Source organism: Pseudoliparis swirei, chromosome 7 (assembly GCF_029220125.1).
Source record: "Pseudoliparis swirei isolate HS2019 ecotype Mariana Trench chromosome 7, NWPU_hadal_v1, whole genome shotgun sequence".
Taxonomy (NCBI): Eukaryota; Metazoa; Chordata; class Actinopteri; order Perciformes; family Liparidae; genus Pseudoliparis; species Pseudoliparis swirei.
In genome coordinates, this window is record NC_079394.1 from 17,901,008 (window position 1) to 17,928,404 (window position 27,397).

The 27,397-nt window shown below is 43.9% G+C and overlaps 1 protein-coding gene across 1 annotated transcript in view; it reads left to right on the plus strand.

Moving 5' to 3' along the window:
• Positions 1-27,397, plus strand: part of ksr2 (kinase suppressor of ras 2) — an 89,703-nt gene that overhangs the window by 46,799 nt on the left and 15,507 nt on the right. The window contains exons 8-15 of the mRNA XM_056419209.1: positions 9,950-10,019; positions 11,652-11,735; positions 12,012-12,097; positions 13,978-13,998; positions 14,238-14,347; positions 19,296-19,464; positions 20,374-20,415; positions 22,746-22,815. Coding sequence (XP_056275184.1) covers positions 9,950-10,019; positions 11,652-11,735; positions 12,012-12,097; positions 13,978-13,998; positions 14,238-14,347; positions 19,296-19,464; positions 20,374-20,415; positions 22,746-22,815 — 652 coding nt within the window. The remainder of the gene's footprint in view (positions 1-9,949; positions 10,020-11,651; positions 11,736-12,011; positions 12,098-13,977; positions 13,999-14,237; positions 14,348-19,295; positions 19,465-20,373; positions 20,416-22,745; positions 22,816-27,397) is intronic.

Genomic DNA, 27,397 nt, shown 5'->3' on the forward strand with positions numbered 1-27,397 from the left:
GATGGAGGTTGGGTGATGGTGTAGGTATCCTGGGTGTTGGTGAATATTTTAGGACTAACGGCTATGTGGCGGCACGGCGGCGATCGTGTTTGTGGTTTAGAGACATCACGACGAATAATCACACACGTCTACACTAAGAGGACATTAAGAAGACATTAGGAAGACAATGAGATGTTAGAAGGAAAAGATGGAGGTCCTACCCTCACACGCTCACAGCTTCAGCTAAATGCACCCACAGATATACAGATTATGTATATATTAGGGCTGTGAAACGATTAACAATTTTAATCAAATTAATCACAGGTTTCTGTGGATTAATCATGATTAATTACATATTACCGATATTACCACGCCCCTGTGGCTGGTTTTCCCCCGAGATCCCACGAAGAAGACTTTTATTTGTGGACTAAATCCTTGTGTCCTCGTGAGTCTGTCCAGACACTTCTACCAAACAGCAGCTTGTTATTGTTTCTGAGATCGACCGCAAAGCGACTGATTCACAACAGATCAACAATGGCCGCCGCCATTGAACGGTGGACGACCGCCTCGAAGGCGAATATCAGCCGATGGGCGATGTTCAGCAGAGACGAGCAGAAAGCTGCTCACCTGCAGACACTGAAGTAACTCAGGAGGAAACACACTGACAGACACTAAACATGAGTACGGCATACGTCACTACATCTACGGGACTGGAGAGAACTGCAGGAATAAATCCTAAATTCTCTCTTTCTGTTCCCTCGTCTCGAGGTAAGTGAGTTTTTGGTCAGATGCCCGAAAACAGACATTTTGACTGAATTGCGAACCTTTTAAGGGTCTTGAAAAAACAGGTGATTGCAAACAAGTGTGATGTCATTTCTGTAATCATCCAATAGAACGATCCCGTTGGAATGTAATCGAGGGAACCAGTGTGAGGCTGACTTCAGGTTTGCCTACGACAATACTTCATCCCAGCATCACTCCACTATCCACAGTCCCACTCATGGACGCCTGTGTCCTCTCATGTTATTCACTCTGATGCTCATTCTGTTGGATTTTGCCCAAGTACTGTATATGTAACATTTTAGATAACAATGTAGGTTTATGCAAGAAAGGAGCTTTTGTCTTTCTTTCTTCCCTCTTGGTCCACTTTCATAAATACAGGTCTCAGTTCTTCTGCTCCAGGTGTTCGGATAAACCATAGTTCCTCCAGTTTGAACAAAGTTATGGTGGCCACAGAGGGACATACTCCACGGACAGCTCAGCGCCGTGCCTCAGGCCCCCCCCCCCCAACTAGTTCTAACTGGAAGTCCAGTACACACAGAGAGAGAGAGGGAGAGAGAGAGAGAGACTGTGAGTGTGTGCTTGTGGGTATAAATTGTTAGGATTTGAGTGTTTCCTGTTTTATGTTGAAGTCCCTGTCTCGTTTCCTGTTTCCCTGCTCTTCCCTCCCTGTGCTTGTCTGTTTCTTTCCTGATTGTTCCAGCCACGCCCTGATTGTTTCCACCTGTGTCTCCACCTGTGTCTCGTTCCCCTGTGTATTTAATCTGTGTCCTTCTGTTTGTCTGGTGTCGGATCGTCTATTTTTGTTCCTGTGTGGTGTTGTCTGTGTTCCTGTACTGAGAATAAACTCTGTTTTTCGTGAAACTCCTGCTGCGTTTGGGTCCTCCACACCAAGCTTCCGTAACAATAAATGGCTTAAATGTTCCTCACAAGCTTTGCACACAACTCTCCGGATATATTTCTACTCGCGCTACGATGACGTCACCCACTCGGCCTGACTTCGCAGAGACGCTTTGCGGTTGCGTCACACGTCTCCATGGCAACCTCGCGTGGCACCACAATTGAGGTCCCTTTGAGAGTTGGCCAGTAAAGCGTGGCTCCAGATAAATGGAGTACATGGGTGGAGAGGAGTAGTAGGTTGAGGTGATAGTTTGGAGTGTCTCAGTAAAGACTCTTCTGTCACTCAGCCGGCGGTTCACAGGTTTCATGTGTCAGGACGTGGTTGTTGACGTGTTGGATGCTCAGTCATCGTCTTTCTGACAGAACACAAAGGATCATTCTCAACATGGTTTTCTGTCTTCTGAAACTACTTATTTGTACTTTCTTGTAACAATGTAAACTTTTAAGCTTCTCGATAGTTGGTTGTGTATTTGTCTGGTAAACCAAGGAAATGTCATTGAATCAGAGGTTGCAGATCTGCAACCTCTGATTCGATGACATTTTCTTGGTTTACCATACATGTGATGATGCAACATCAGGACACAGCTACAGAAAACCCTTTTCCGAGAAGGAGGTCTCACTCCAACGATTGAAACCCTGCAGAAGAAGGTCGTAACCTCCAGTCTATAGAGAGGTGGATGTTGAATAGCTACTATATTAAAACCTAGAAGAGAAGGTCAGGGGAGTCTTGGTGAGCATTGAAATGCTGTTTTGTTGCTGAAGAACTTCGAGGTCGTCGCTTGAGAACATCGGATGACCTCAACAAACGGCTTCAATAACTAGCGAAGCCGGGAAGTCAACGACCTTCAGCCGGCCTCCAGAGCTCTGTGCCTCCAGCCACAGAGATAACTCATTGGACGTGGTCACGCTCTTATTCAAACGTTCCCGAGATGGCAGTGCTTGGACTTGCGTTGCATTGAATGCCGCGTGTATCTTTGAGCTCCCCCATCTTTCGCCACCACGTCCAGTTCACTTCTGGGATCTTTCATGGAGACGCTTTTTTGAATTGGATAGAGGGAACACAAACGGGAGGGTATCAGAGGGAGTTGAGAAGGAGCCCAGATGATGACAGTACACTTGTATATTTTGCTAAACCAATTAGCTGTCGGTAATCTGCTTTGTCCAAGAGGGCCGCAGGGTGCGCTCGGTTCTGCGTGGACGTCAGACTGTCTGTCGGCACTCGTCTGCTTGCCGCCAAGTCACGAGGCCCACTGGCATCATCTGTTCCCCCTCGTCCCCCTTCCCCCACCCCTCATCCCTCGTCCCCCTTCCCTCGGCTCCACCGGCTCAATTACACCTCCAGTCTTAAAGTCTGTGAAGCCGTGCACAAAGATTTCTGGTTTCATCCAACAAAATTGGTATTTTTCCAACACTGTGATTGCTATTGCAGTCAGGTTATTGCAATGATGTTATGTGTGTGTGTGTGTGTGTGTTATGTGTGTGTGTGATATGTGCAGACATGTGTGTACGTGCTCGTCAAATACATGGCAGCACAATATTCTGCAAAAAGGCTTTTCAGCGTGTCGCTGTTGCCATAGCAACTGAGCCACCTGGCAGTCAGTGCGTTTACATGCAATCGAATTATTGGCTTAGTCGGACTGAAATCAAATTATCCGTTTCATGTAAACACCTTAGTCGGACTATGTGCGGTCCGACTTCGGTCCGATTAACACCCCTGGATAGCTCGGTCCGATCCAGTTGATAATTCGACTCTCGCGGCATGTAACTCTGAATTTGATTCGGAACTGGACTTTGCGTCTTTGCGCATGCTCGAGATCCCGCCGCCCTCCTCCCTCCCTCCCTCCCATGTCGTGACCCGGAAGTCGAAAGAGACGATAAATTAAATTCTCCGCGTACCTTCAGCGACGGCGTCTTCTCTCCGTTATCAACTCAGCCAATAGCGCCATTTGCATTCGCTGTACTCCTATAAACACCATGGAAGAATAGTAGAGGGATGTAGCTTCGCCTCGCTCTCTGTTCGCCATCTTTCTCGAAATGTTGTTGTTGGTGGTGGTGAAGAGGTCAAGCAGAAATGGCTGTTTCACCACGAGTTGTAATGAAAACAGCGCCGCCTATCGTATCGGATATGACATGCTTTCAAAGGCCAATGATTCGAATTACTCACTGCCATGTATATTGGGATAACAGCAGATCCCCCAAAAGATAGCATCGTCCGACTAAAGCAAGATTCGAATTATACCATCATGTAAACGCACTGAGTGTCTCTTGTTCATCAGAGGGTTTTGACTTCTTCTTTTTCTCACAATAAGACGGCAAAAAAACTATTTCCTCCTCTCACAGTTCATTTGTTGCTGCTCCTAACCAAAGTCCTGAAACAGACACTTCTGAACCTTAAGGAAGAAGTCTCAACGCGTGGACGAGGAACGCCTCGCCTGTAGCACGCTGCGCCCGTAGCACGCTGCTCCCGTAGCACGCTGCTCCCGTAGCACGCTGCTCCCGTAGCGCCTCAGTCCTGTTCTTCTGCCACAACGAGCCGCATCTCGTCCAACAGGTTCTCGGCTCCTTTAATAGTTTGAGTTTCTTCCTCCTCTAACCCCATAATTACACTTCATTGGTTTCATGGAGGTGCGACACGGAACTGGAGGAGCGTGATGACACGAGCGTGATGACACGAGGAACACCTCCTGTGGAGAGGCCTCGGTGACTTAGGTTGGGCAGATGATAGGAATGTGATCCCCCCCCCCTCCTTATTCCATTTTTATATGAATATCATGTTCCTTTTCTCTAATCTATTTAATCTACACACACACACCCCAATGGGCTTCTGTGTGTCATGTGACTGGCCGCTGGAGGAGGTGGATGGAGGGCTCGGCTTAATTGGGCTAAGGCCATTCAAGATGGAGGAGGACACTGTTGTCTGGCGCCTTGGGAGTCTCTCAGCTCCTGGAGGCCCATCCGTCTCACACACACACACACACACACGCAACCCATTTACATTGAACTACACTTTTCACCTTGCGTATCAGTCTATGGCCCTGTGTATGTGTATGTGGCTGGGTCTGTATTGTTCTGTCACTGTAGGCCTCACGCTGGTCTCATGGTGATGAAGATTACCATCATGCTGAAGTATGAACCAACATCGTGTGTAATCTTATGTTTTTGGGTTTGTTTTATGACGTCTGCCTCTCGGGACTACCGATGGAAAACATCCTCTTGGCTATAATTAATTAATGTGCACCGTATCAAATCACCCCCCCAAACAGCTGCTGCCCTCTCAGTCCTGGTTTAGATGAATTCAATTCAATTCAATTCAGTTTATTTGTATAGCCCAATTTCACAAATTACAAATTTGTCTCGGAGTGCTTTACAATCTGTACACATAGACATCCCTGCCCCAAAACCTCACATCGGACCAGGAAAAACTCCCAAATAACCCTTCAGGGGGAAAAAAAGGGAAGAAACCTTCAGGAGAGCAACAGAGGAGGATCCCTCTCCAGGATGGACAGATGCAATTGATGTAATGTGTACAGAAGGACAGATTTAGAGTTAAAATACATTCAATGAATATGACAGAGTGTATGAATAGTTCATAGTAGGCATATTCCACGATGGAGACCTCCACGATCCATCAGGCAGATGGCGGTGGGGAGGAGGAGTGGGCGGAGTCTCAACAGTGGGCGGAGTCTCAACAGGACAGTGGCGTAGTCAGGAGCAGGAATTCCACGACCCAGACCTCAATGATCCATCAGGCAGATGGGATCTATGCCGTCTCAAAGGGTCCGATGACCCCATGTGACGTGAAGTCAAAAGCACTCCATGGAGAAAGCAGAGCTAGTAACGTGTGATTGAGAGATGAACATTCATCCTTAAGGAGAAAAAAGAGGAGATAGGTACTCAGTGCATCCTAAAACGTCCTCCGGCAGCTATAAGCCTATAGCAGCATATCAAGGGGCTGGACCAGGTGAACCTGATTCAGCCCTAACTATAAGCTCTGTCAAAGAGGAAAGTCTTAAGTCTACTCTTAAACGAGGTGACTGTGTCTGCCTCCCGGACTGAAATTGGAAGCTGGTTCCATAAAAGAGGAGCTTGATAACTAAAGGCTCTGGCTCCCATTCTACTTTTTAAGACTCTAGGAACTACAAGTAGTACCGCATTTAGTGAGCGTAGCTCTCTAGTGGGGCAATATGGTACTACAAGCTCCTTAAGATATGATGGTGCATCACCAATCAAGGCTTTGTACGTTAAGAGAAGAATTTTAAAAGTGATTTTTGATTTTACTGGGAGCCAGTGCAGAGCAGCTAGTGCAGGAGTGATGTGATCTCTTTTCTTAGTTTTAGTGAGAACACGAGCTGCAGCATTCTGGATCAACTGGAGGGACCTAAGAGATTTATTAGAGCAGCCTGATAATAAGGAGTTGCAGTAATCCAGTCTCGAAGTAACGAACGCGTGAATCAATTTTTCTGCATCTTTTTGAGACAAGATGTGCCTGATATTTGAAATATTACGTAGATGAAAGAATGCAGTCCTTGAGATTTGCTTTACGTGGGAGTTAAAGGACAAGTCCCGATCAAAGATAACGCCAAGATTCTTTACAGTGGTGTTGGATGCTAGGGCAATGCCGTCTACAGAAACCACATCACCAGATAATTGATCTCTGAGGTGTTCAGGGCCGATTAAAATTACTTCGGTTTTGTCTGAGTTTAACATCAAGAAGTTGCAGGTCATCCATGTTTTAATGTCTTTAAGACATGCTTGAATTTTACCGAGTTGGTTGCTCTCCTCTGGTTTTATCGATAAATATAGTTGAGTATCATCTGCATAACAATGAAAGTTTATGGAGTGTTTCCTGATAATATTGCCCAAAGGAAGCATGTATAAAGTAAATAAAATTGGTCCAAGCACAGAACCTTGTGGAACTCCGTGATTAACGTTGGTGGTTATCGAGGCGTCATCGTTTACAAATACAAACTGAGATCGATCTGATAAATAGGATTTAAACCAAATTAGTGCCGTGCCTGAAATGCCAATCGACTGCTCCAGTCTCTGTAACAGGATGTCATGGTCAATGGTGTCGAATGCAGCACTAAGGTCTAACAAGACCAGGACAGAGAGGAGTCCTTTATCTGCTGCCATTAAGAGGTCATTTGTAATTTTCACCAGTGCCGTCTCGGTGCTGTGGTGTTTGCTAAATCCTGATTGAAATTTCTCAAATAAACTATTATGATGTAGAAAGTCGCACAACTGATTTGCGACCACTTTCTCAAGGATCTTGGAGAGGAAGGGAGGTTAGAGATCGGTCTGTAGTTAGCCAACACCTCTGGATCCAGAGTGGGCTTCTTCAGGAGAGGTTTAATAACAGCCACTTTGAAGGAGTGTGGTACGTGGCCTGTTAGCAGAGACACATTGATAATATCTAATAGAGAGCCGCCAATTAAAGGCAAAACGTCTTTAAGCAGCCTCGTCGGGATGGGGTCCAAGAGACAGGTAGACGTGTTCAAGTAGAAACCGTTGAAGATAATTGGTCACGGTTGATGGGAGAAAAGCCTCCAAATATACACCAGGGCATACAGCGGTTTCCAAGGCCATTCCACTTGAGGACAGATTGGCACTGGTTATGGGCAAGAGAATATTAATCTTGTCCCTAATAGTTAAAATCTTTTCATTAAAGAAGTTCATAAAGTCATTACCACTGAGGTTTATAGGAATGCTCGGCTCCACAGAGCTGTGACTCTCTGTCAGCCTGGCTACAGTGCTGAAGAGAAACCTGGGGTTGTTCTTATTTTTTTCTATTACTGATGAGTAATAGGCTGCTCTGGCATTACGGAGGGCCTTCTTATATGTTTTAAGACTATCTCGCCAAACTAAGCGGGAATGTTGTGAAGATGTTTAACAAACACCACGAGAATGTCCCATGACCCTCAGTAATAATTAATAATCATCTAATTGTGGTTGGAGGACATGAACCTGAGGCTGGACACATAACTACAGGCACACTAAGTTTTTACGTCCTGGCACTGAACATTTATTTAAAGCGGCTCCGCCCACACAGGTGACTAAACGAGTTAATCGTTTTAGACTCACTGTCATATGAAGAGCTTATTTGAGCTCACGATGACCTTCAGACACCCGAGAAGAAGCTTTGGGCCTTTTGGGTTCTATGAAGTTCCTTTCATTGTTTAGTAAACTGCATTTACTTTTAACTCTGCAAAGATATGAATGAGATGTAATATAGGATCATGCTTGTTGAGGTACGAATACAAACAGAATATACATAGAGATGCACTCCCTGAGATGTCAGTGGTGGTTGATACAACAGCATCTGTGGTTACCATGTTGACGAGTGGTATCATACACAGCTAATCTTCACTTTATTAGCACACGTCAGTCACAGATAATTGCTGCGTGACGAACGTTCCTCGCCCAGAGAGGCGGTTGACAGAAGGTTGTTCCCCTGGTTGAGGAGCCGCCTGCAGAGCTTCACCTCACGGCGGCTCGCTAAATATTCAAAACGCCAGTTGTCTGTTCGGCAGGTGAATGATACTCAATGAAATCCACCCCTTGATTAGGTCATTGGAATTCTTTAATGTGGAGTAACAGCAGCAGGCGGTGGTGTGTACGTCAGCCACCTCAGATACTGGAGGGACTATATTAATCCATATTAATCCATATTAATCCATATTAATCTATATTAATCCATATTAATAATTATTAATCTATATTAATCATTATTAATCTATATTTATCAATATTAATCTATATTGATCATTCTTAATCTATATTAATCTTAAAACTAAATCAAAGAAAACCACCTAACACAGCTAAATACACCAAAAGCAGATTAAAAGCTTCATAAACTTGTATTCCTCATTACACATGTGAACCCTGAGCCGACCTGGCAGTGAACTCCCCCCCCCCCCCCCCCCCGGTGTGTCTGTGTGGAGTGTTTGTGGTGTAACCCTAACCTAACCCTAAACTAACGCTAACCCTAACCCCCTAACCTAACCTTAACCCATGTCTGCATCTCTTCCACTCTGCATTGATGTTGCACACTTGTTCCATGATTACTTATAGCGGTAGTCTCTCTCTCTTCATCCCTCTCTTCCCTTTGTATTTAAATATGCATTCATGTCTTTTCCCCCCCGTTCATATTTGTTGTGTGTGAAGCCCATTGTATTAAACGTGTCATAAACTATGTTTGAGTTGCCTCGAGGACATTAAGGATGAAAAGGCCAAAACTAAACGTCCTCTCTCAGAACCTCTCGCTCTCTTTGATTCAAGCCACTGACACAAAAACTACAAGACAGACGTTGACTCTCTTTTCTGAAGCTCATGTTTTACATTGTTTTCAATGAAGACTGCTGAGTGAAACCTCAACCCCCATTTTCTGGGGACAAACCCTGTTTAAAACTGGACGAAGACAGAAAGAGACTAAACTCTCATGAGTGATTACTGACATACACACACACACACACATACACACACACAAAGACACAAACACACACACCATGATAAACAGCCCACGCCGCTGACATTTCAAATCATCAGTCGCCAACGAGGCCGACAAGAAGCAGACGACGTCAGCTCCTCCTCTGGATCCAGTTACCGGCCTGATGGAGGATAATGGAGAGATGCATCGGCGTGTGGAGGGAGGAGGAAGAGGAGAAGGTTCACTGTATTTATTTATTTATAAATGTTCCAAAGTGCAACAGAACATCTAAAAAACTTCGATATGTGAGCGCTCACAAAAACCTGAATAAAAGCACAAAGAACCAGAGTTGTCTCTGGATAGAAGCTCCATTGTCCCGCCAGCGTTGTATTTAATATATATTTATTTATTACATCATCACGGCTCTTTTCATCGTTGTTATCATCATCATCATCGTGTGCTGCCACCGGTGCAGCACATGAGGCGGTGCATTCAGTGTGGTGGTTCCATCGCTAATGGAGCGAGTGGTGGAACATCCAGAGAGTTCCTCACAGGGAGGTGGAGGCGGCGGTGGAGGTGGAGGTGCGGTACACCTGCAGTGGAGCACACACACACTCACTGTGTTGGAGACGGGTTGTGTCTCTAGAACAAGAGCTCCTCACAGTGGGGGGGGGGGGGGGGTCACGGGGAGTCACGCCTACCTGAGTGTGTGATTACCTCCAACACCTGAATGCAGCAGAATGAGTCCGAAAGGCCAGATGCCCGAAATCAATGTTCATGGAGACGTTTCGTCCATTCTGAACGACGTCCTGTCAGCGTCACGTCGACCAATAACAATCGTCTTTGTGCTGTCGCCCCCTCCAGACACCCTCTCAGTGCCTCGCTGGTCCCCCCAGATCCCCCGGAGAGACCTGGGAAACTCCATCAAACACAGGTGAGGAGAGAGTGTATGTGTGTGTGTGTTTAGAAAGTAGTGTCCCCACGCGACATCTCCTAGTTAAGGTCCTCACGGGGATGCGATTACAAGTATTCATGTGTGTGTGTGTGTGTGTGTGTGTGTGTGTGAGAGAGCTTCACTCGTACTTCTCTGATAGAATGTCAGTCCAATTAAAAGAGGAGAATAAAGAAGGTCCTCTTCGTAACTCCTTGAGTCTCCTCCTCTCATCCGGCTCGATGGCTCTAAAGAATTAAACTATGTGCTGTTAGCTGTTAGCTGTTAGCTGTGGGTTCAGAACTCGGCGCTGGAAAGAGAAGCTTTCAAATAAAATAATAAAAATACATCATACACAGCAAAAAAGTGTGTCAATGAAACTTGAAAGAGAGAAAGAGGGAGAAAGAGAGAGAGAGATAGAGAGGGAGATATGTTATTGGAGGGTTACGGTTATGTGGGAAATGAGTTAATTCCGTCCAACATGTCATTAAACGCATCGTTGGCCCGTTACGATGCGTTGGCATCGCCGTGACAACGCAGGGCCGTTGTCACGTAATCTTGTGTATGTGCATCAGCGTGCTTTACCACCTGTACACATACGACATCCCTGACATTTGACCTTTGACCTCACATCGGATCAGGAACAACTCCCAAGAAATAGAAAAAAAACCTTTCAGGGAAAAAAGAAGAAGGGAAGAATCCCAGAAACCAGAACAGAAGCGAGTCCACCCCACAGCAGCTACCAGGAGTCCGGTAACCGGCTTCATTGCATTTTCTTTGCCCTCTCAATTTGAGGCAAAGGGGGAGGGGCCTAACAAAGAGAGCAGAACAGGAGGTAAACACCGCTAACGGAAGAACAGGAGGTTGTGGCAGCTGTCTCAAATCTGGCCTCGGCTGCTGGCTGGTTGACAATCAGTCAGCAGCTTTTATATCAGCAGCCGATGCTGCTGATATAAAAGGGCAGCAGAGCTGGAGGTAGAGAGAAGAGTGAGCAGACGCGTGCGGTCTGCTCTGTGTTGTGCGTGTGATATAAATAAAGAAATGTTTCTAAACGGAACCTTGGTCTCTCTGGTCATGGCTGATCCTTGGAGCTTTTGGGGGAAACCCGCGGGTAGCGGCGTGAGACCTGCTACAGAGGTACACACAGCTAACGGAAGAACAGGAGGTAAACACCGCTAACGGAAGAACAGGAGGCAAACGCTGCTAACGGAAGAATAGGAGGTAAATGCAGCTCATGGAAAAACAGGAGGTAAACGCTGATAACGGAATAACAGAAGGTAAACGCAGCTAACGGAAGAAGAGGAGTTAAACACCGCTAATGGAAGAACAGGAGGTAAACACCGCTAACGGAAGAACAGGAGGTAAACACCGCTAACGGAAGAACAGGAGGTAAACACAGCTAACGGAAGAACAGGAGGTAAACACAGCTAACGGAAGAACATTCTCCGGGCAGCCATTATCACTAAAGGTCACGCAGCCAATGCGGCGTCTTCTCTGAGTGACTGTCACGAGAAGGTGAGAAGGTCAGACGGGGTGCTTGTCGCCACGGTAACAGCTCTCACACACCGTGTATCTGAAGCCGTGTCCTCATGTCTTATTTTTAAGCGTCCTCGGCTCTTTTCTTGCCGCCTGCAGGTTCTCCACAAAGTATTGGATGTCCCAGACGTGCATCGTGTGTGGGAAGGGGATGCTGTTCGGACTGAAATGTAAAAACTGCAAGTAGGTATCAGGATGATTTCTTTTTAGTGTGGTCTTAGAGGTTGCATCAGAGGTTTGTGTCTGATCACATGTAATCATATGTATTATTTATTTTAAGTTTATTTTACTTGTTGTCATGTTGACGCTACTATGAGCTCTTTTAGTTTTCACCTCTCTTGACTGAGTAGCTGGTTGCCTCTCTTGTCTGTCACGTTAGTAAAGCTCCGCTCCGCACGTCTTTGTGTAGATGAACTAATAACAACAAGCAACACTCAAGTCTTCTCTGTTTTTCTTTAGGCTGAAGTGCCACAACAAATGCACCAAAGAAGCTCCGCCGTGCCACTTACTGATCATCCAGCGAGGAGGACGAGAGAACCTGAAAGGTATTTCAGACACAAGAGATATTAATCTTGAACCCAGGCTCTTTTTCTTCTTTCTTTTAAACATCGAGGAAGACTGTTTTCCAGTCGAGGACTTTGATGAAGGGATGAATGGTTTATACATCTGAAGGGTTTTGGGCAAATTTCACAACTGGACTGGACAATGAAGATTACCACTGAACATGTATACGGTCCAAACATATACCCTACATATACTATATGACAGCTGATATATATATAGTTTTATATTTATCTATATAAATATATATATACATTTATATATATATATAAATATATATATAAATATTTTGTTTTATGTTTGTATATATATAGTTGTATATATTTATATATATATTTTGTTATATTTATATATATATCTTTATATACAAATATATATTATATTTTCTTTTTTAGGTAAATTAACTTCCCAAGTAGGAAAGCTTTTATTTAAATATAATAACAATTAAGAAAAAGAAAAAAAAGAAAATATATATATATATTTTTTTTGGTTTGTTGTTGTAGGTAAATTAAATTCCCAAGTAATAATAATAATAATAATTCATTATATTTGTAAAGCGCTTTTCAATGACCCAAAGACGCTGACAGAAAATGCAAAGCAAAAGAACAGACAAGAATGGACAACATATAGAGACAAAATAGAACAGAACAACAAAACACAGTAGTCAGGGAAAAATAGAAGCAAAGCGGAGGGGGGGGGTTGGGGAGAGGAGGTGGTTAAGGGTAGGGGAGGTCATACGCTCGGGAGAAGAGGTAGGTTTTAAGGCGGGATTTGAAGGTGGTAAGTGAAGGTGAGTCTCTGACAGGCTGGGGGAGGGAGTTCCAGAGACGAGGTGCAACTCGAGAGAAGGCTCGATCACCAAAGTGTTTGAGTTTGGACGGAGGAACAATGAGGGGGAGTGGACGAGGATCGGAGGGTTAGGGTAGGGCGATGGAGAAGAAGGAGGTCAGTCAGGTAAGGGGGGGCCAGGCAGTGAAGTGCTTTGTAGGTGAGGAGGAGCACTTTAAAGTTGATGCGGTCTTTGATGGGGAGCCAGTGGAGAGATTGGAGGACAGGAGTGATATGATCACGGAACCGGGTGGTAGTGAGCAGGCGGGCGGCAGAGTTCTGTACCATCTGTAGTCGATGGAGGGAGCGGGAAGTGATGCCCGTGAGGAGGGAGTTGCAATAGTCCAGGCGGGAGGAGACAAAGGCGTGAATGAGGCATTCAGCGGCAGTGGGAGAGAGGCAGTGTCTGATTTTGGCAATGTTGCGGAGATGGAAGTAGGAGGTCTTAATAATGGAGCTAACATGAGGGTCGAATGAGAGGGTGGGGTCCAGGATGAAGCCAAGGTTGCGAGCCAGGGGGGAGGGGGTGATGGTTGTGTCGTCAATGGTAAGAGTGATGGGTCCGGTCTTGTTGAGAGTTGATTTAGTGCCAATGAGGAGAAGTTCAGTTTTGTCACAGTTAAGTTTGAGGAAGTTATGGGTCAGCCAGGTTTTTATTGCGGATATACAGGTTTCAATGTGGGAGAGGGGTGGGTTCTTTGTGGATTTTGTGTTTATGTAAATCTGTGTATCATCGGCATAACAGTGAAAGTCCAGGTTGAAGTTGCGAATAATTTGGCCAAGGGGGAGTATGTAGCAGATGAAAAGCAGGGGGCCAAGGACTGAACCTTGGGGGACCCCCTGCGTGACAGAGGAAAGGGTGGAGGTATGACCATTGAGGGAGATGAACTGTTTTCTGTCGGTGAGGTAGGAGGTGAACCAGTCCAGTGCAGTAGGATTCCTTTTATTCAAATCATTAGATCTTGAAAGTTGTGAAATGCACTAACAGTCAAATCCAGTGTTGATTTTTGGTCTTTTTCTTTTCCTCCAACAAAAGATCAACAAGGAACAACTCAAGGTAAAGAACTCTTCTTTAGACTTCTTCTTCTTCTTCCTTTCTATCTTCCCTTTCTTCTTCTTCATCTTCTTCCTCTTCGTGTCTGTGTGATATTAAATGTCCACCAGAAGGCAGCTGCTTCATCTTCTTCACTTTCTCTCGGCCCCATAACGAGTTTTCCCTCCCTGTCCCAGAAGCCATTAGTGAGTATAGCTTCATGTCTCACAGTGTGTGCGTCATGGTGTCCTTTTCTTCCTCAGTGGCGCGTCTGGTCCGGACGGAGTCGGTTCCGTGTGACATCAACAACCCGCTCAGGTACAGCGACCTGCACATCAGCCAGACGCTGCCCAAGACCAACCGGATCAACAAGGTGAGGCTGACCGGTCCACCAGAACCCCCATCACAGCTACTCTGTTGTGTGTGTGTGTGGGGGGGGGGGGGGGGGACACGCATTCAATTCAGTTTATTTGTATAGCCCATTTTCACAAATTACAAATTTGTCTCAGAGTGCTTTACAATCTGTACATATAGACATCCCAGTCACATCGGATCAGGAAAAACTCCCAAACAACCCTTCACGGGAAAAAAAGGGAAGAAACCTTCAGGAGAGCAACAGAGGAGGATCCCTCTCCAGGGTCGACAGGTGCAATAGATGCCATGTGTACAGAAGGAATCATAATACACAAATTAAAACACAGGAACAACACAATCAATGAATATGACAGAGTGTATGAATAGTTGGTAGTAGCCATATTCCACGATCCAGACCTCGATGATCCATCAAGCAGATGGAGGTAGAGAGGAGGAGTGGGTGGAGTCTCAGCAGAGCCATGGCATAGTTGGTAGTAGGCATATTCCACGATCCAGACCTCGATGATCCATCAGGCAGATAGGATCTATGACGTCTCATGGTCCATCGTATCCTATGAGACGAGTAGTCAAAAGGACTCCGGGGAGAAAGCAGAGTTAGTAATGTGCAATGGAGAGATGAAAATTCATTCACAAGGAGAGAGAGAAGAGGAGAGAGGTGCTCAGTGCATCCTAAAACGTCCCCCAGCAGCTATAAGCCTATGGCAGCATATCAAGGGGCTGGACCAGGTGAACCTGATTCAGCCCTAACTATAAGCTCTGTCAAAGAGGAAAGTCTTGAGTCTACTCTACATGAGGTGACTGTGTCTGCCTCCAGGACTGAAGGTGGAAGCTGGTTCCATAAAAGAGGAGCTTGATAACTAAAGGCTCTGCCTCCCATCCTACTTTTTAAGACTCCAGGAACTACAAGTAGCCCCACATTTAGTGAGCGCAGCTCTCTAGTGGGGCAATATGGTACTACAAGCTCCTTAAGATATGATGGAGCATCACCAATCAAGGCTTTGTAGGTTAAGAGAAGAATTTTAAAAGTGATTCTTGATTTTACAGGGAGCCAGTGCAGAGCAGCTAGTGCAGGAGTGATGTGATCTCTTTTCTTTATTTGAGTGAGAACACGAGCTGCAGCATTCTGGATCAACTGGAGGGACCTAGGAGACTTACAGTTTTTATCGATTGATTACACACAAAAACTGGAACTTATAACACAATGACCACAACCTGTAACTCATGTGCCAACTCCCTAAACCAATTCTGCTAAACTATAAGCACAAGTATCTGCTTTAGACACAGATTTCAATTGTTAGCCACACTTTCTTCAAAATACTAAACACCATCCTCTCTACTTTGCACACTTCATCAATGCCAAAGCCTCCTCGTGTTCAGACAGAACATACTGCTATTCAATTGGCAAAACTTCCTTTTCCACGGCTGTTGTGCAATTTGGAATTAAGGCTTTAGCAATATAAGGGCCACAGGTGACCTCCTGATTTGAAGAAGAATGGATGAAAACATGGAAGGTAGAGGAGACCAGAGAGGCAGAGGAGTATTTTTGTTGTCCTTTTTTATTTACACTTTTCTTTCTTTTTTTGTTGACTGTACTGGTCTATTTTCTATTGTTTGTTCTGTGAAAAAATTTGAAAAAAGAAAGAAACATTTTTTTTGTATTGTTTTATATTTTGAGTTAAAACATTATACATTTACAATATTTTACAACAGGAGAAAGCGTACAGTACCACTGGACATGAAAAGGCATGCTTCTGATAAGGCCTTCATACTGGTGTTTTCCCATTTCATCGTAGTGTTTTCCATTGAGCACATCAGTGTTCAATCGATGCTCAGAATGTCTACTCATATAATGGGCTGTGTTTGTCATTTGAAAACAAAATACCCTTTTGAGGTGACATAACACTGTTTTGAAAGCAAAGTTGCATTTTGCAGGAGATATAAAGGGTTTTGTATTTTGTGTGAGTGGTTTTGGGATTTGTGTTTAGAGTTTTGAGAAAACGAGGCATGCTTTCAAAAAATGTGTTTAAGCAATCGAGAAAAACTGTATTAGAGCAGCCTGATAATATGGAGTTGCAATAATCCAGTCTAGAAGTAATGAACGCGTGAACCAATTTTCTGCATCTTTTTGAGACAAGATGTGCCTGATTTTTGAAATATTACGTAGATGAATAAATGCAGTCATTGAGATTTGCTTCACGTGGGAGTTAAAGGACAAGTCACAGCTACTCTATTGGGGGGGGGGGGGACACACACACATCACAGCTACTCTGTTGGGAGGGGGGGGGCACATCATAGCTACTCTGTTGGGAGGGGGGACACACATCATCTCTGTTGGGAGGGGGGACACACATCATAGCTACTCTGTTGGTGGGGGGGGCACACATCACAGCTACTTTGTTGGGGGGGACACATCATAGCTTCTCTGTTGGGGGGGGGGGGGAGTCATGGCGTCTTTCTCAGGGGGATCATGGCAGCACCAAGAGCACCGAGACGTCTTCGATGAACATGTTGCCACAATGTGTCAAATCCAGAGGAAATAAGTTTAACATCAACACTCCTGTAACACAATAATGGACATGTCTGTGTGTGTGTATGTGTGTGTTTATGTATGTCTGTGCAGGGCTCTCAAGTTTTGAAGACAGGCAAGCGTGAGATTTCCATCAGCACCCGATACAGCTAACCGTTGCACGCGCCGGCATCGAGCCGAAAAGAGTTGTTGACGTGCTAGTGACTATTTTTTTGCTCCATCCCAATGCGCGCAGACCGGCGTCGGAGCTCTGCAGCGGAACAATCGATCGGCGTATTGAGCACCCCTGCATTCAAACATTAAATAGCCGAGAGGTTTTTTCAGCGTGAGGAATTCGATGTGTGGCGGGAGTGCGTGAGATAAGACCGAAATGCGTGAGTCTCACGCTCAATGCGTGAGACTTGAGAGCCCTGCTGTGTGTCTGTGTGTTTATGTATGTCTGTGTGTGTATGTGTCTGTGTGTGTCTGTGTGTGTGTGTATCTGTGTATGTGTGTGTGTCTGTGTGTATGTGTGTATCTGTGTATGTGTGTGTGTGTGTGTGTCTGTGTGTGTATGTATGTGTCTGTGTGTGTGTGTCTGTGTGTGTGGGTGTGTGTCTGTGTGACCATAACTCTAGATCATGTAAACTTTTCTTCGTGCAGACAACATTTATATTTGTATAAACTTTAATTGTTGTTTAAACTATTTGACATTTTGCCAAATACCATGACAACACCATGTATTCATATTCTGGGCTGACCACAGGAAGATGATGAACTGTGAAGGTAGAAGTAGTGACACCGAGGTTCACAGACATCACAGCGTTCAGAGGAGGACGTTAAGCGGTGACTTTGATTTCCTGAACCCATGATGAGGTTCATCCAGAGTTACCATCACGCTAACACGCAGGAATACACAACGCTGGGAAACACTGGCAGGTTCAAACTAAACTATAGTTCTCTGTTCTCATGATACATGATCCATTTAACATCTGCAGCTTCTAAAAAAACACTTTTGATTTTGCTCCAGATGAAACTCAAAGTGCTGAAGCTGAGCAGTAAATTGATTATTCCTCCATTGTGGAAGGAAACAGATGTCTGAGTTGACTAAAAGATGAAGTTATTGTTCCAATGAAAAGTTATTGTTCCGGTGCTCCCCCTTCCTGAACTTCTACATTCACATTTCAGGAAAAACTAAATATTCTGATGGAGATATATATGTATATGTATATAAATATGTGTATATGTATGTATGTATGTATGTATATATATATATATACCGAGCTTCAAAACTATACTGTGATATTTGCTTGTTTTATCTTTTGGGGTTAAATGTTCAGACTTTGTATTTAGTTGTAAGTGTGTTATTCATCATAGTGTGTCTACAATCAGTGGAGATTTATTGAATAAATGTGATTAATTATTTCTAACTACTGTGAACCAACAGCCCTCCGGCATACTCGACATGATATTCAGCTATTGTTTCAATTTAAATACCTGGAGAGTCCAGACACAGAGACGTCTGAGAAGAAGTTGAATCACTGAACAGATGTGTCATGGGGGGGTCACCGAGGAGCTCATTGGCAGTGGTGAACGTCGGAGGAGGAGACGGCACAACGAGCTCGGAACAAAAAATCACTTTATTACATCCTCGAGATTAAAAAGAAAAACTAATTAACGAAGGTCACGGGGAGGTCAAATAGGAGGGAGAGAGAGAGAGACAGAAAGAGAGAGAGAGATAGAGTATACGTTTTCGGGGTTTCTCCGGCTGTGAGAGCGTCCTTGAACACACCACTGAGGGGAGTTTTTCTTTTCCTCCACACTGAGCTTAAGTCAGAAAGTGGGAGGCGGCCTCTCACGGCGGTTTCACGTCTCTGAAGTTAGATATTAATATCGTTCTGGAAATGAATGAAAGTTTCCCGGAAGGTAGAAAATAAATGTAGAAAGTAGCCGGACGATGAAGTGGAGAGTTTGTGATTAACAGACTTAAACTGTGGAACAATCCCCCATAGTGAAAGCTTCTCATGGCCATGGCCCTGTTGAGACTCCGCCCACTCCTCCTCTCTACCTCCATCTGCCTGATGGATCGTGGAGGTCTGGATCGTGGAATATGCTTACGACCAACTATTCATACACTCTGTCATTTTCATTGATTGTGTCGTTACTGTGTTTTAATTTGTGTGTAATGATTCCTTCTGTACACATTACATCTATTGCATCTGTCCATCCTGGAGAGGGATCCTCTTCCATTGCTCTCCTGAAGGTGTCTTCCCTTTTTTCCCTGTGAAGGGTTGTTTGGGAGTTTTTCCTGATCCGATGTGAGGTTTTGGGACAGGGATGTCTATGTGTACAGATTGTAAAGCACTCTGAGACAAATTTATAATTTGTGAAAATGGGCTTTACAAATAAACTGAATTGAATTGAATTCTCTCTCTCTCAGGACCACATCGCGGCCCCCTACCAACCGGACTCCAGCAGCAACCCCTCCTCCACCACCTCCTCCACCCCGTCCTCCCCGGCTCCGCCTCTGCCCAGCAGTGCCACGCCCCCCTCGCCCCTACATCCCTCCCCGCAGTCGGCGCGTCAACAGAAGCAGTTCAACCTGACAGGTATCAGACTGGGGGGAAACTACGCCCCCCACCCTTCACCTGCACAGAGACACCACCTGTCCACCAATAAGCCAAAAGAACCAAAACATTTTGTACCAAAAGTTTTCGCCTCCTCTTTTCTTCAGGGTCGAAAGGTAACATGCATGTAGTTCCTGTTTCCACGGTTACAGCACAAACAGGAACTATTTATAGCTAATTATATATTATTAGTTTTACTCTAATCACCTCTAGTCTCCTTTAATTATGGGGGTGGGGGGGGGGGGCGTGCCCAGCTGATTCCTGTTGTGACTTTACTAAAAGACAACAAATAGAGGGGAAGAAAAGAGAGTTGAAGGGAGTTCAACTTAGTGTCAAACTTAAAATTAGTTTGAAAGAAAAACGTGACTCAAAATCTGTATTTGAAGTAATTTGACTGTAAAGACTGTATCCACCAAAAGTGAAGCTGCGTTAACAGAAACAGAGTTGAGAATCGTTTATGAGAGCAGAGCCCATGAGCAACGTCAACGTGCATGAGAGTCGGAGCAATTGATGAGAATTTTCGACGGGCGGCACGAATGATGCGAATGACGTGAACGACTCGAACGACGTGAATTGTGCGGCATGAAAAATTTGCCTCAAGTTAAAATATTTGTTGAAAAATTCACCGGACGCCGAGTTGTGAAAGACAATCAGAGTTGAGCTGCTCAGACGTGTGTGTGATGTCCTCAACAGGTATGAAGCAGAACTAGTGGTTAGTTCTTCATGGTGGATGAAGGAGATGATAACTGTTTCCATGGAGATAGGCCACAGAGATAAGCCCCGCCCCCTCTGAGGCGCGAATGAAGCGAAAAGCCACAAATAGTCAGCAAGTGATTTAACGCAGCACAAGATGGCCGACTCAACGTGGCTCTCCTCTGTTCTCTCCTGCAGCCTCCAGTTATTTCAAATACAAGCAGCAGTTCATCTTCCCCGGTGAGTACTTTTATAATTGCTCATTACCACTACCCATAATGCACTACAACCAGCCCAAGTCAAAACATGTGCGGAGGAGAAGAAAGGTGCTCTTTTGATGTTGTTGATGATTGCCATCTCCACCTCCTCCACCTCGGCTTTAAGACTCTTGGCCGCCTCCACCCACGCGCTGCTTGTCTCACTTGGCCACCTAATGACTCGTCAGTGCCGCACGCCGTCGTGTTCTCCCACCGGCGCCACGCAGCCGCCTCTGGCAGCTCGTTCAGGCCGAGGCAGCCGGCGTGGGGCGCCGACCACAATGAGGCGTAATTGACGTCTGGGCAAAAGGTTTTTGTTGTGCACAGCTTTACACACACACACACACACACATACTGTCAAGTGACATCTTTCGGCAACGTGGTCCAGCTCTGCCCGTTGGTGCCCATCAACCTTGTTGCTGTAAGTGGAGATAATGCAATATTCAGGTCATTATTTGTTTTTATTTATTTATACCTTTCTTTATTTATTTTCTTCCTCGACTTTGTAACGACCTCCTGGAGGGGATAAGGCTGCAGAATCAGTAACTTCGTTTAAATCACTTCTTAAAACCCATTTTTATAGAACAGCTTTTAAGTGATGTCGTCCTTTTATGCAGATCTTTGGTTCCCCTAATTTAGTCTGTTTTTAATGAAATTGTTTTTATTTTAATTTAATTTTATCTTTGTATTTTACTATTCTATTTGTTTTATAATGAGTTTTTCTTTGTTGAGCACTTTGTAAACTTAGTTTTTATATAAATAAAGTTATTATTATTATTATTTAACCAGGTGAGTCACATTGACCTGGACGCGACGGCGACGTAAGAAACGCATAGTTACAAACGAAGAAATACAGAACAAGTTAAAATAAACTAAAAGTGAACATAACCGAGTTAATTGAAGAAACATTGACGTGTTTGGGAACCTGCCTCCATTTCTTTCATTTTATATTTCGCAGTAAGGGTTTTTAATTATTCTGCAACATATTTTTTCTGCAAATTTCCCTTTACATCAGGGGCAATTAAAGTAGGATTACATGTATTCATGGCCTGGTGCTTACAGGTGTCACAAAAGGGCTCCAGCGTATATATCCCAGGGTGCATTTCACTCAGTCAGACCGACTCGGATTCACACACGTTGTCCAATCATGAGCCTCCTATCCTTCTGGCGCGCTGGTCTTTGGAATAAATCCATCAAACCTCCGTGCAGACGCCACACAGAAAAACAGAAAAACAAAATAACCAGGTCCTTTACTCGCTGACAGGCGCCAGCTGCTAATGCACCGTGACACAAAGAGGATGCTTGTTTTCTACTTCACTGTCACAAATTGTCAGCATTGCCAAAGAATCGTCCGATGTCTCTCAGAGGCGATCGCTAAACCACTGCTCAGCTCGCCAGCGTGCAGCAGAAAGAGCTTCCAGAAACAGAGGAAAGAGCTTTAACCATCCTTCAGAATGAATTCAAATGACACGTTCAGGGAGCTAATTCACGTTGAAGTACCGACAAATCTCGTGAGGACGTTTTCTGCATTGATTTGATATTTCCATGCAAATTATGGCAAAGACATACATCACATGTTTATTATGGAGAGTAGATGTGAGGGTTTCCATTTTCTATACCAAGCATACAGTCCATAGAAAATACACTGAACACATGGTGGGTTCATATTTGATTTAAGTAATAGATTAGATATGAATAACCTTAAATCACATTTTATTTTAATTATTTGCTCAATTTGATGCTTGACAAATGACTTAACACACTAGTGTCTGATAATTAAATACCAAGCTAGCAAAATAAGAGAATGTGTTGTTGTTTACTTAACAACAAATGTGCCAAAGTGGTTGTTAAAAGAAAGTGTGAAGAAAGAAAGAAATGCTCTGGGAGTGAAATGAAAATCGCAAAGGTTTCAAACGAAAGGACTTCCAACTCGATAGAGACGCGTCTCCGTCCTCGAGCCTTCTCAAGAGACAAGGAAAGCAAAACCAATGACGTTAGGAATGATTTACTATTGAATGAATTTTTATTCTGACTTGTTTCCGTGACTCCTAACATTTTGACTTGTTTCCGTGACTCCTTATATTCTTACTTGTTTCCGTGACTCCTAATAATCTGACTTGTTTCCGTGACTCCTAATATTCTGATTTGTTCCCGTGACTCCTAATAATCTGACTTGTTTCCGTGACTCCTTATATTCTGACTTGTTTCCGTGACTCCTAACATTTTGACTTGTTTCCGTGACTCCTTATACTCTTACTTGTTTCCGTGACTTCTAATTCTCTGACTTGTTTCCGTGACTCCTGATATCCCCAGATGTTGCTCCGGAGGCTCCTCCGAGCCGAGCCCCGCAGGTCATCCTGCACCCCGTCCTGGCTGAACCGGGGTGAGTAGATCCTTCTACCGAAGTCTTCCCTTCAATGAAATCAGGAAGGTTTCTTCTAACCAAGATCATCGGTGTCCTCTCGGTTATCGACCTCTCCTCCGCCTCGTGTCCTCTCTCCTCGCCTCCCTTCTCCTCGCCTCCTTCTCCTCGCCTCCTTCTCCTCGCCTCCTTCTCTCTCTGTGGGTCAGAAGGCCAAGTCAAAGTTATTGGAGCGCAGATATTTGTGGGGGGGGACGACGATTTCAATGCGAGCGCCGTACACGACGAGTACTTGGCGTGGGCCTTCAGTTCACGCTACACTTGGTGATGCCAACTGGATTTCACGGGCTCTTTGAGGAAGCCAGTGGTCACGAGGGGGGGGGGGGGGCAGGAAGAGGAGGAGGAGGAGGAGGAGGAGTGATGTGATTCCTTTCGACCCCCTTTCGATGTTAATTAGATCAGAATCTCAATCTATCACCAGAAACGGGGCAGGAGAACCTCCATCTATAGGGGGAGGGTCAATATGGAGTGTAGCCGGGGATTTTTTTATTGATTAATAGCAAATATTGTTATTAATTGTATTTTGTAAATGTCAACATAGGTCTTGAAAAGGTCCCAGACGGTGGGAGGCTGATGGTTTGAGTTGTTTAATTGATGGGAAAGGGCACATGGCCGTACTTGTTAGTGATGTATATGAATAGGAAAAAAAATCTCTTCATGACGTATATTTCCTGAAGCAAATGTGAGATAAAGAATCAGAAGCAACATCTGGAAACAATGAGAACCAGAAGGAAATAGAGGATCGTAAATGATGTTGTTTTAAATAGACAGTGTATGTTTTAGGTCAAGAGCAACCTTCACTAACAGGGTCATGATGTGTTCTGTATGTTCAGATGATATACACACATATATCCAAGTTTCATTCTTTCTACCTCCTCTGAGTCCGACTGTGTAGACGTCTGTGAGGAAATGACCCAACTTCCCAATTTAATAACTCAGTAAACATTGAAAACACGAGTACATTTACAGAGTGAATGACGGTCTCATTTAGGCCACATTTACACATAGCCGGGTATTTACAGAAACTAATATTTCTGCCCCTCCGTTTTCAAAAATAACGTCGTACACACAAGGTCGTTTTCAAAAAAGTTTCTGTTTATATGAACCCGCATAAATACGCCCCCGGGCGCCATCATAACTATGCCAAACCTGTAGTCGGCAGTGTAACAAGAAGGATAAAGACATGCAAACCAATGAGAATTCTCAAAACCAACAACAACTACGAAAAACACGATCAACTTCCTTTTCCTTTAGAGAGTAAATATGGCGCGAGGTTCATTTGTATGGACAGACAGCGAAGTGGAGCTGCTGCTTCGAGTCGCCTTAGATTATAAGGCAAATAAAGCACTCGATAATGTGGATTGGGAATCATGCCAAACTAAATATAGGGATATGTTGGCATTGTTCTTAGAACAGTACCCGTCCGAGACCTCCGAGGAGTATCCTCCTGTCAAGGAGGAAATAACTCGGGCGCACCTAAGCAAACTAACTGTAAACATAGGACGCTCACATGACGTGAAGCATTTTTAGTCGCATACTGTGACGTTTGACAACCTAAAACTCAGTTTGACCTAGTTCACACGCAAACACAAAAACTGAGTTTTCAGAAATCTCCACTTTGGCCGGAGTTTTTAGAAATGATCGTTTTCCGTGATAAAACCTCCGTTTCTGTGTAAATGAAAGGCCAAAACGCATGAAAATATATGCGTTTTCCCATCGTGTAAACGGGGTCTTAGAGTGAACTAGATGAAGCCGGTTTACTTTAGGGCGTGGCCAACACGGGTGTCCTCGTCCAGCTTTAACCATTTCAGTGTGTTCTCAGTTCCTGAAAGTTTAAGTTTGTAACTTATTTGGGACGGTTAAAAATGTCTTACGCAACTTTCGTCTGTCCTTGGCTCCGCCCTCTCATGTCAAATGTGTTATTGCTATCTTCTCTATTCTGCACTCTTTGACAACTCATTTGATTTTACTGTATAGGTTTCATTTTAAGGAGATTAAACCTACATATTTTATTAAGTGGCAGAATCATACAGATTTCTCCTTTTTATTCTTCTTTTTTTTTCCCCCCTTGTGTTCTTGTAAAAGATTTGACTTATTTTTAACAGTTAGGGATCTATTACAATTCTATTTATGTGTTTATCTTTAAACGGGCATATATATAAGCACACAAATGTGACATTTTAATCCGTATATGCTTGGAGACATAGTGTCTCTTGTCATTTTGTTTGAAGTGCAAATGGAAATGTGATTGGAATATAATCAAGAGTTATATGAGTAATTTATAAAGTTAGAATAAATTGATTAAGGGCCACATGATGCTATTTGCCAAACACTGGAAGACAGATTGGTGTCCGGGCAAACTGCTCAGCAGGAACAAGTCATTTGTTTCAAGCCTTCAACAATTACAACTCCCATGTGGTGCTAACAGCTAAACCCCTGGATGTAATTGAGTTGTTGCTAACGTAATAATGTTCAACCTTTATCATAATGAGTGAATAAACGTGTACAGCCGGACTAAACACCCGTTAAAGGGGACGTTGTGCGTGGAGATACTCTGATTGGGGGGGGGGGGGCAAATTCAGTTGTGGCTCTTTTTTATTTTGTGGACAAATATTCACTGGGCTATTTTTATTTTTTTGGTCACATTTTTGTTTATAAAACCAAAAATATAGATTTTCGGCTCGTAAAAAAATTGATTTTAGGGCTTACTTATTACCCAGTAAACTACGACAAGTGCTATGAAAGTCTTACAGTTTGTCACCAGTAAATAAAGAGACATATTTAAAATCCGTCTCATTCTGAAAGCTAACCTTGCACAGAGGTGAATGAAACTCAAATGTCCCCACAAGGATCAGTCAATACAATAGTCTTTACTTCACAAGAGACAATGAAATACATCCCAGTGTAAATCTACATGGAGATAGTCACATTTACAGATAAGATCATGAAGAAATGCCCTGGACAGTTGGATAGAGACAGACATGAAACCAAACGCTCATCTTGAACCTCTCTTTCACTTCCTGCTCGTTACGAGATCTCCTCGTACTCTCGCTGCCTTTTGGCCAATGTGAATACATTAGCGGGGTTATGAAACCCATATTCCTCTGATTTAATTAAAGCTATTTTTCCTCCGTCCCCCACATCGCTGTATGCTCTTGCAGCGGCTGCTGCCAGGTTTCTGTGGCCTTAATGGCCTCATCCGAGGGTTAATGAGGGCCTGACTCAGACCGCAACACCCGGCAGGTACCCCTCATTAGAGCGGAGATCGAACCGCTCGCCGTGGCCCTCGGCGCCACGGGAATCGCATTATTTTCTACGCTGCCTCACCTGCAGTCTCTGCAAACTGTTAATATACCAGAGAAAGGTCGCGAGAGGTTACACACTGATGTTACGCCGCCAGTTATGTGGACGGAGGAGAAGGCGGGTAATGTGGGTTCCTCTGTGTCGCGTCCTTGACACCCGTGGTGATCGCGGCCACGTACAACACAGGGTCAGATATTAATAGGGGAGAAGGGTGCACTTGAAGGTTCAAGATGTTAAGTGACTTTGAGATTGAGAATTAGGGCCAGAAAATGTAGTCGGTAATAAGGACGGCCCCTTTCTTCACTTTTTGTTCATATATCTGTCAAATAGTTTTGACAGACACAGGTGAGAAGTCAGTTAATTTAAATGATAATACATCTATCAGGTCACTCAGCGTGCAACCACCAAGGTGCATATTGTTGTGTTTCAAGAATCTTCGAGTGCAGAACCGAGGAAGAATGTCTGGACAGTGGCAAATTATAAGAAAAAGTATTTAATTGAAAATATTACCAATGGTCAATAACGGTTGCGATACAGAGTATAACTCAGCTGAGGGAGCATGAATCACTGCATCCACAGACCGCCAAGCAGTTAACTGTCAAACAGTAAATCAAGCTCACTAAATCTAATCCTCAGCTGAGGGCTTCTCAAGGATCACGTCTTACATGCAGCTAACCTGCATGCAGTGCTTCTCTATGGAGGACTCAAAATGACTTAAGTATCAATAAATAAATAAATAAATGCATGAATAAATATAGGAATAAATAAATAAATGTATAAATAAATAAATAAATGTATAAATAAATAAGTAAAAACAGGAATAAATAAATAAATGTATAAATAAATACAATAATAAATGTATAAATAAATACAGAAATGAATAAATATAAGTTATAACTCAACAGGACATCATTAAATACATTTATTTCTACATTTCTGTATTCCTTCATTTATTTATATCTCTATTTATGTGTCTACACGTATTTCTTTTATTTGTGTGTGACATTTACGTGTGCGTATATTCAAATGAGCTGGGGCGGTCCGAACCTCATTGTTAAACAGGATTGGTCAAGTCAGGGAGCAAGACAGAAGCAATCGATCCCTAGCACTTGGACCTGGAGACGAACAGCGTTTATTATGCATTCTTGTCTGTACATTCTAAATACTACTGTTGTTGAGTCACGGAATGTAATTTAAGGATGTTTTCAGCCGAGAAGTTAGTAGTTTAAGCATCAAATCT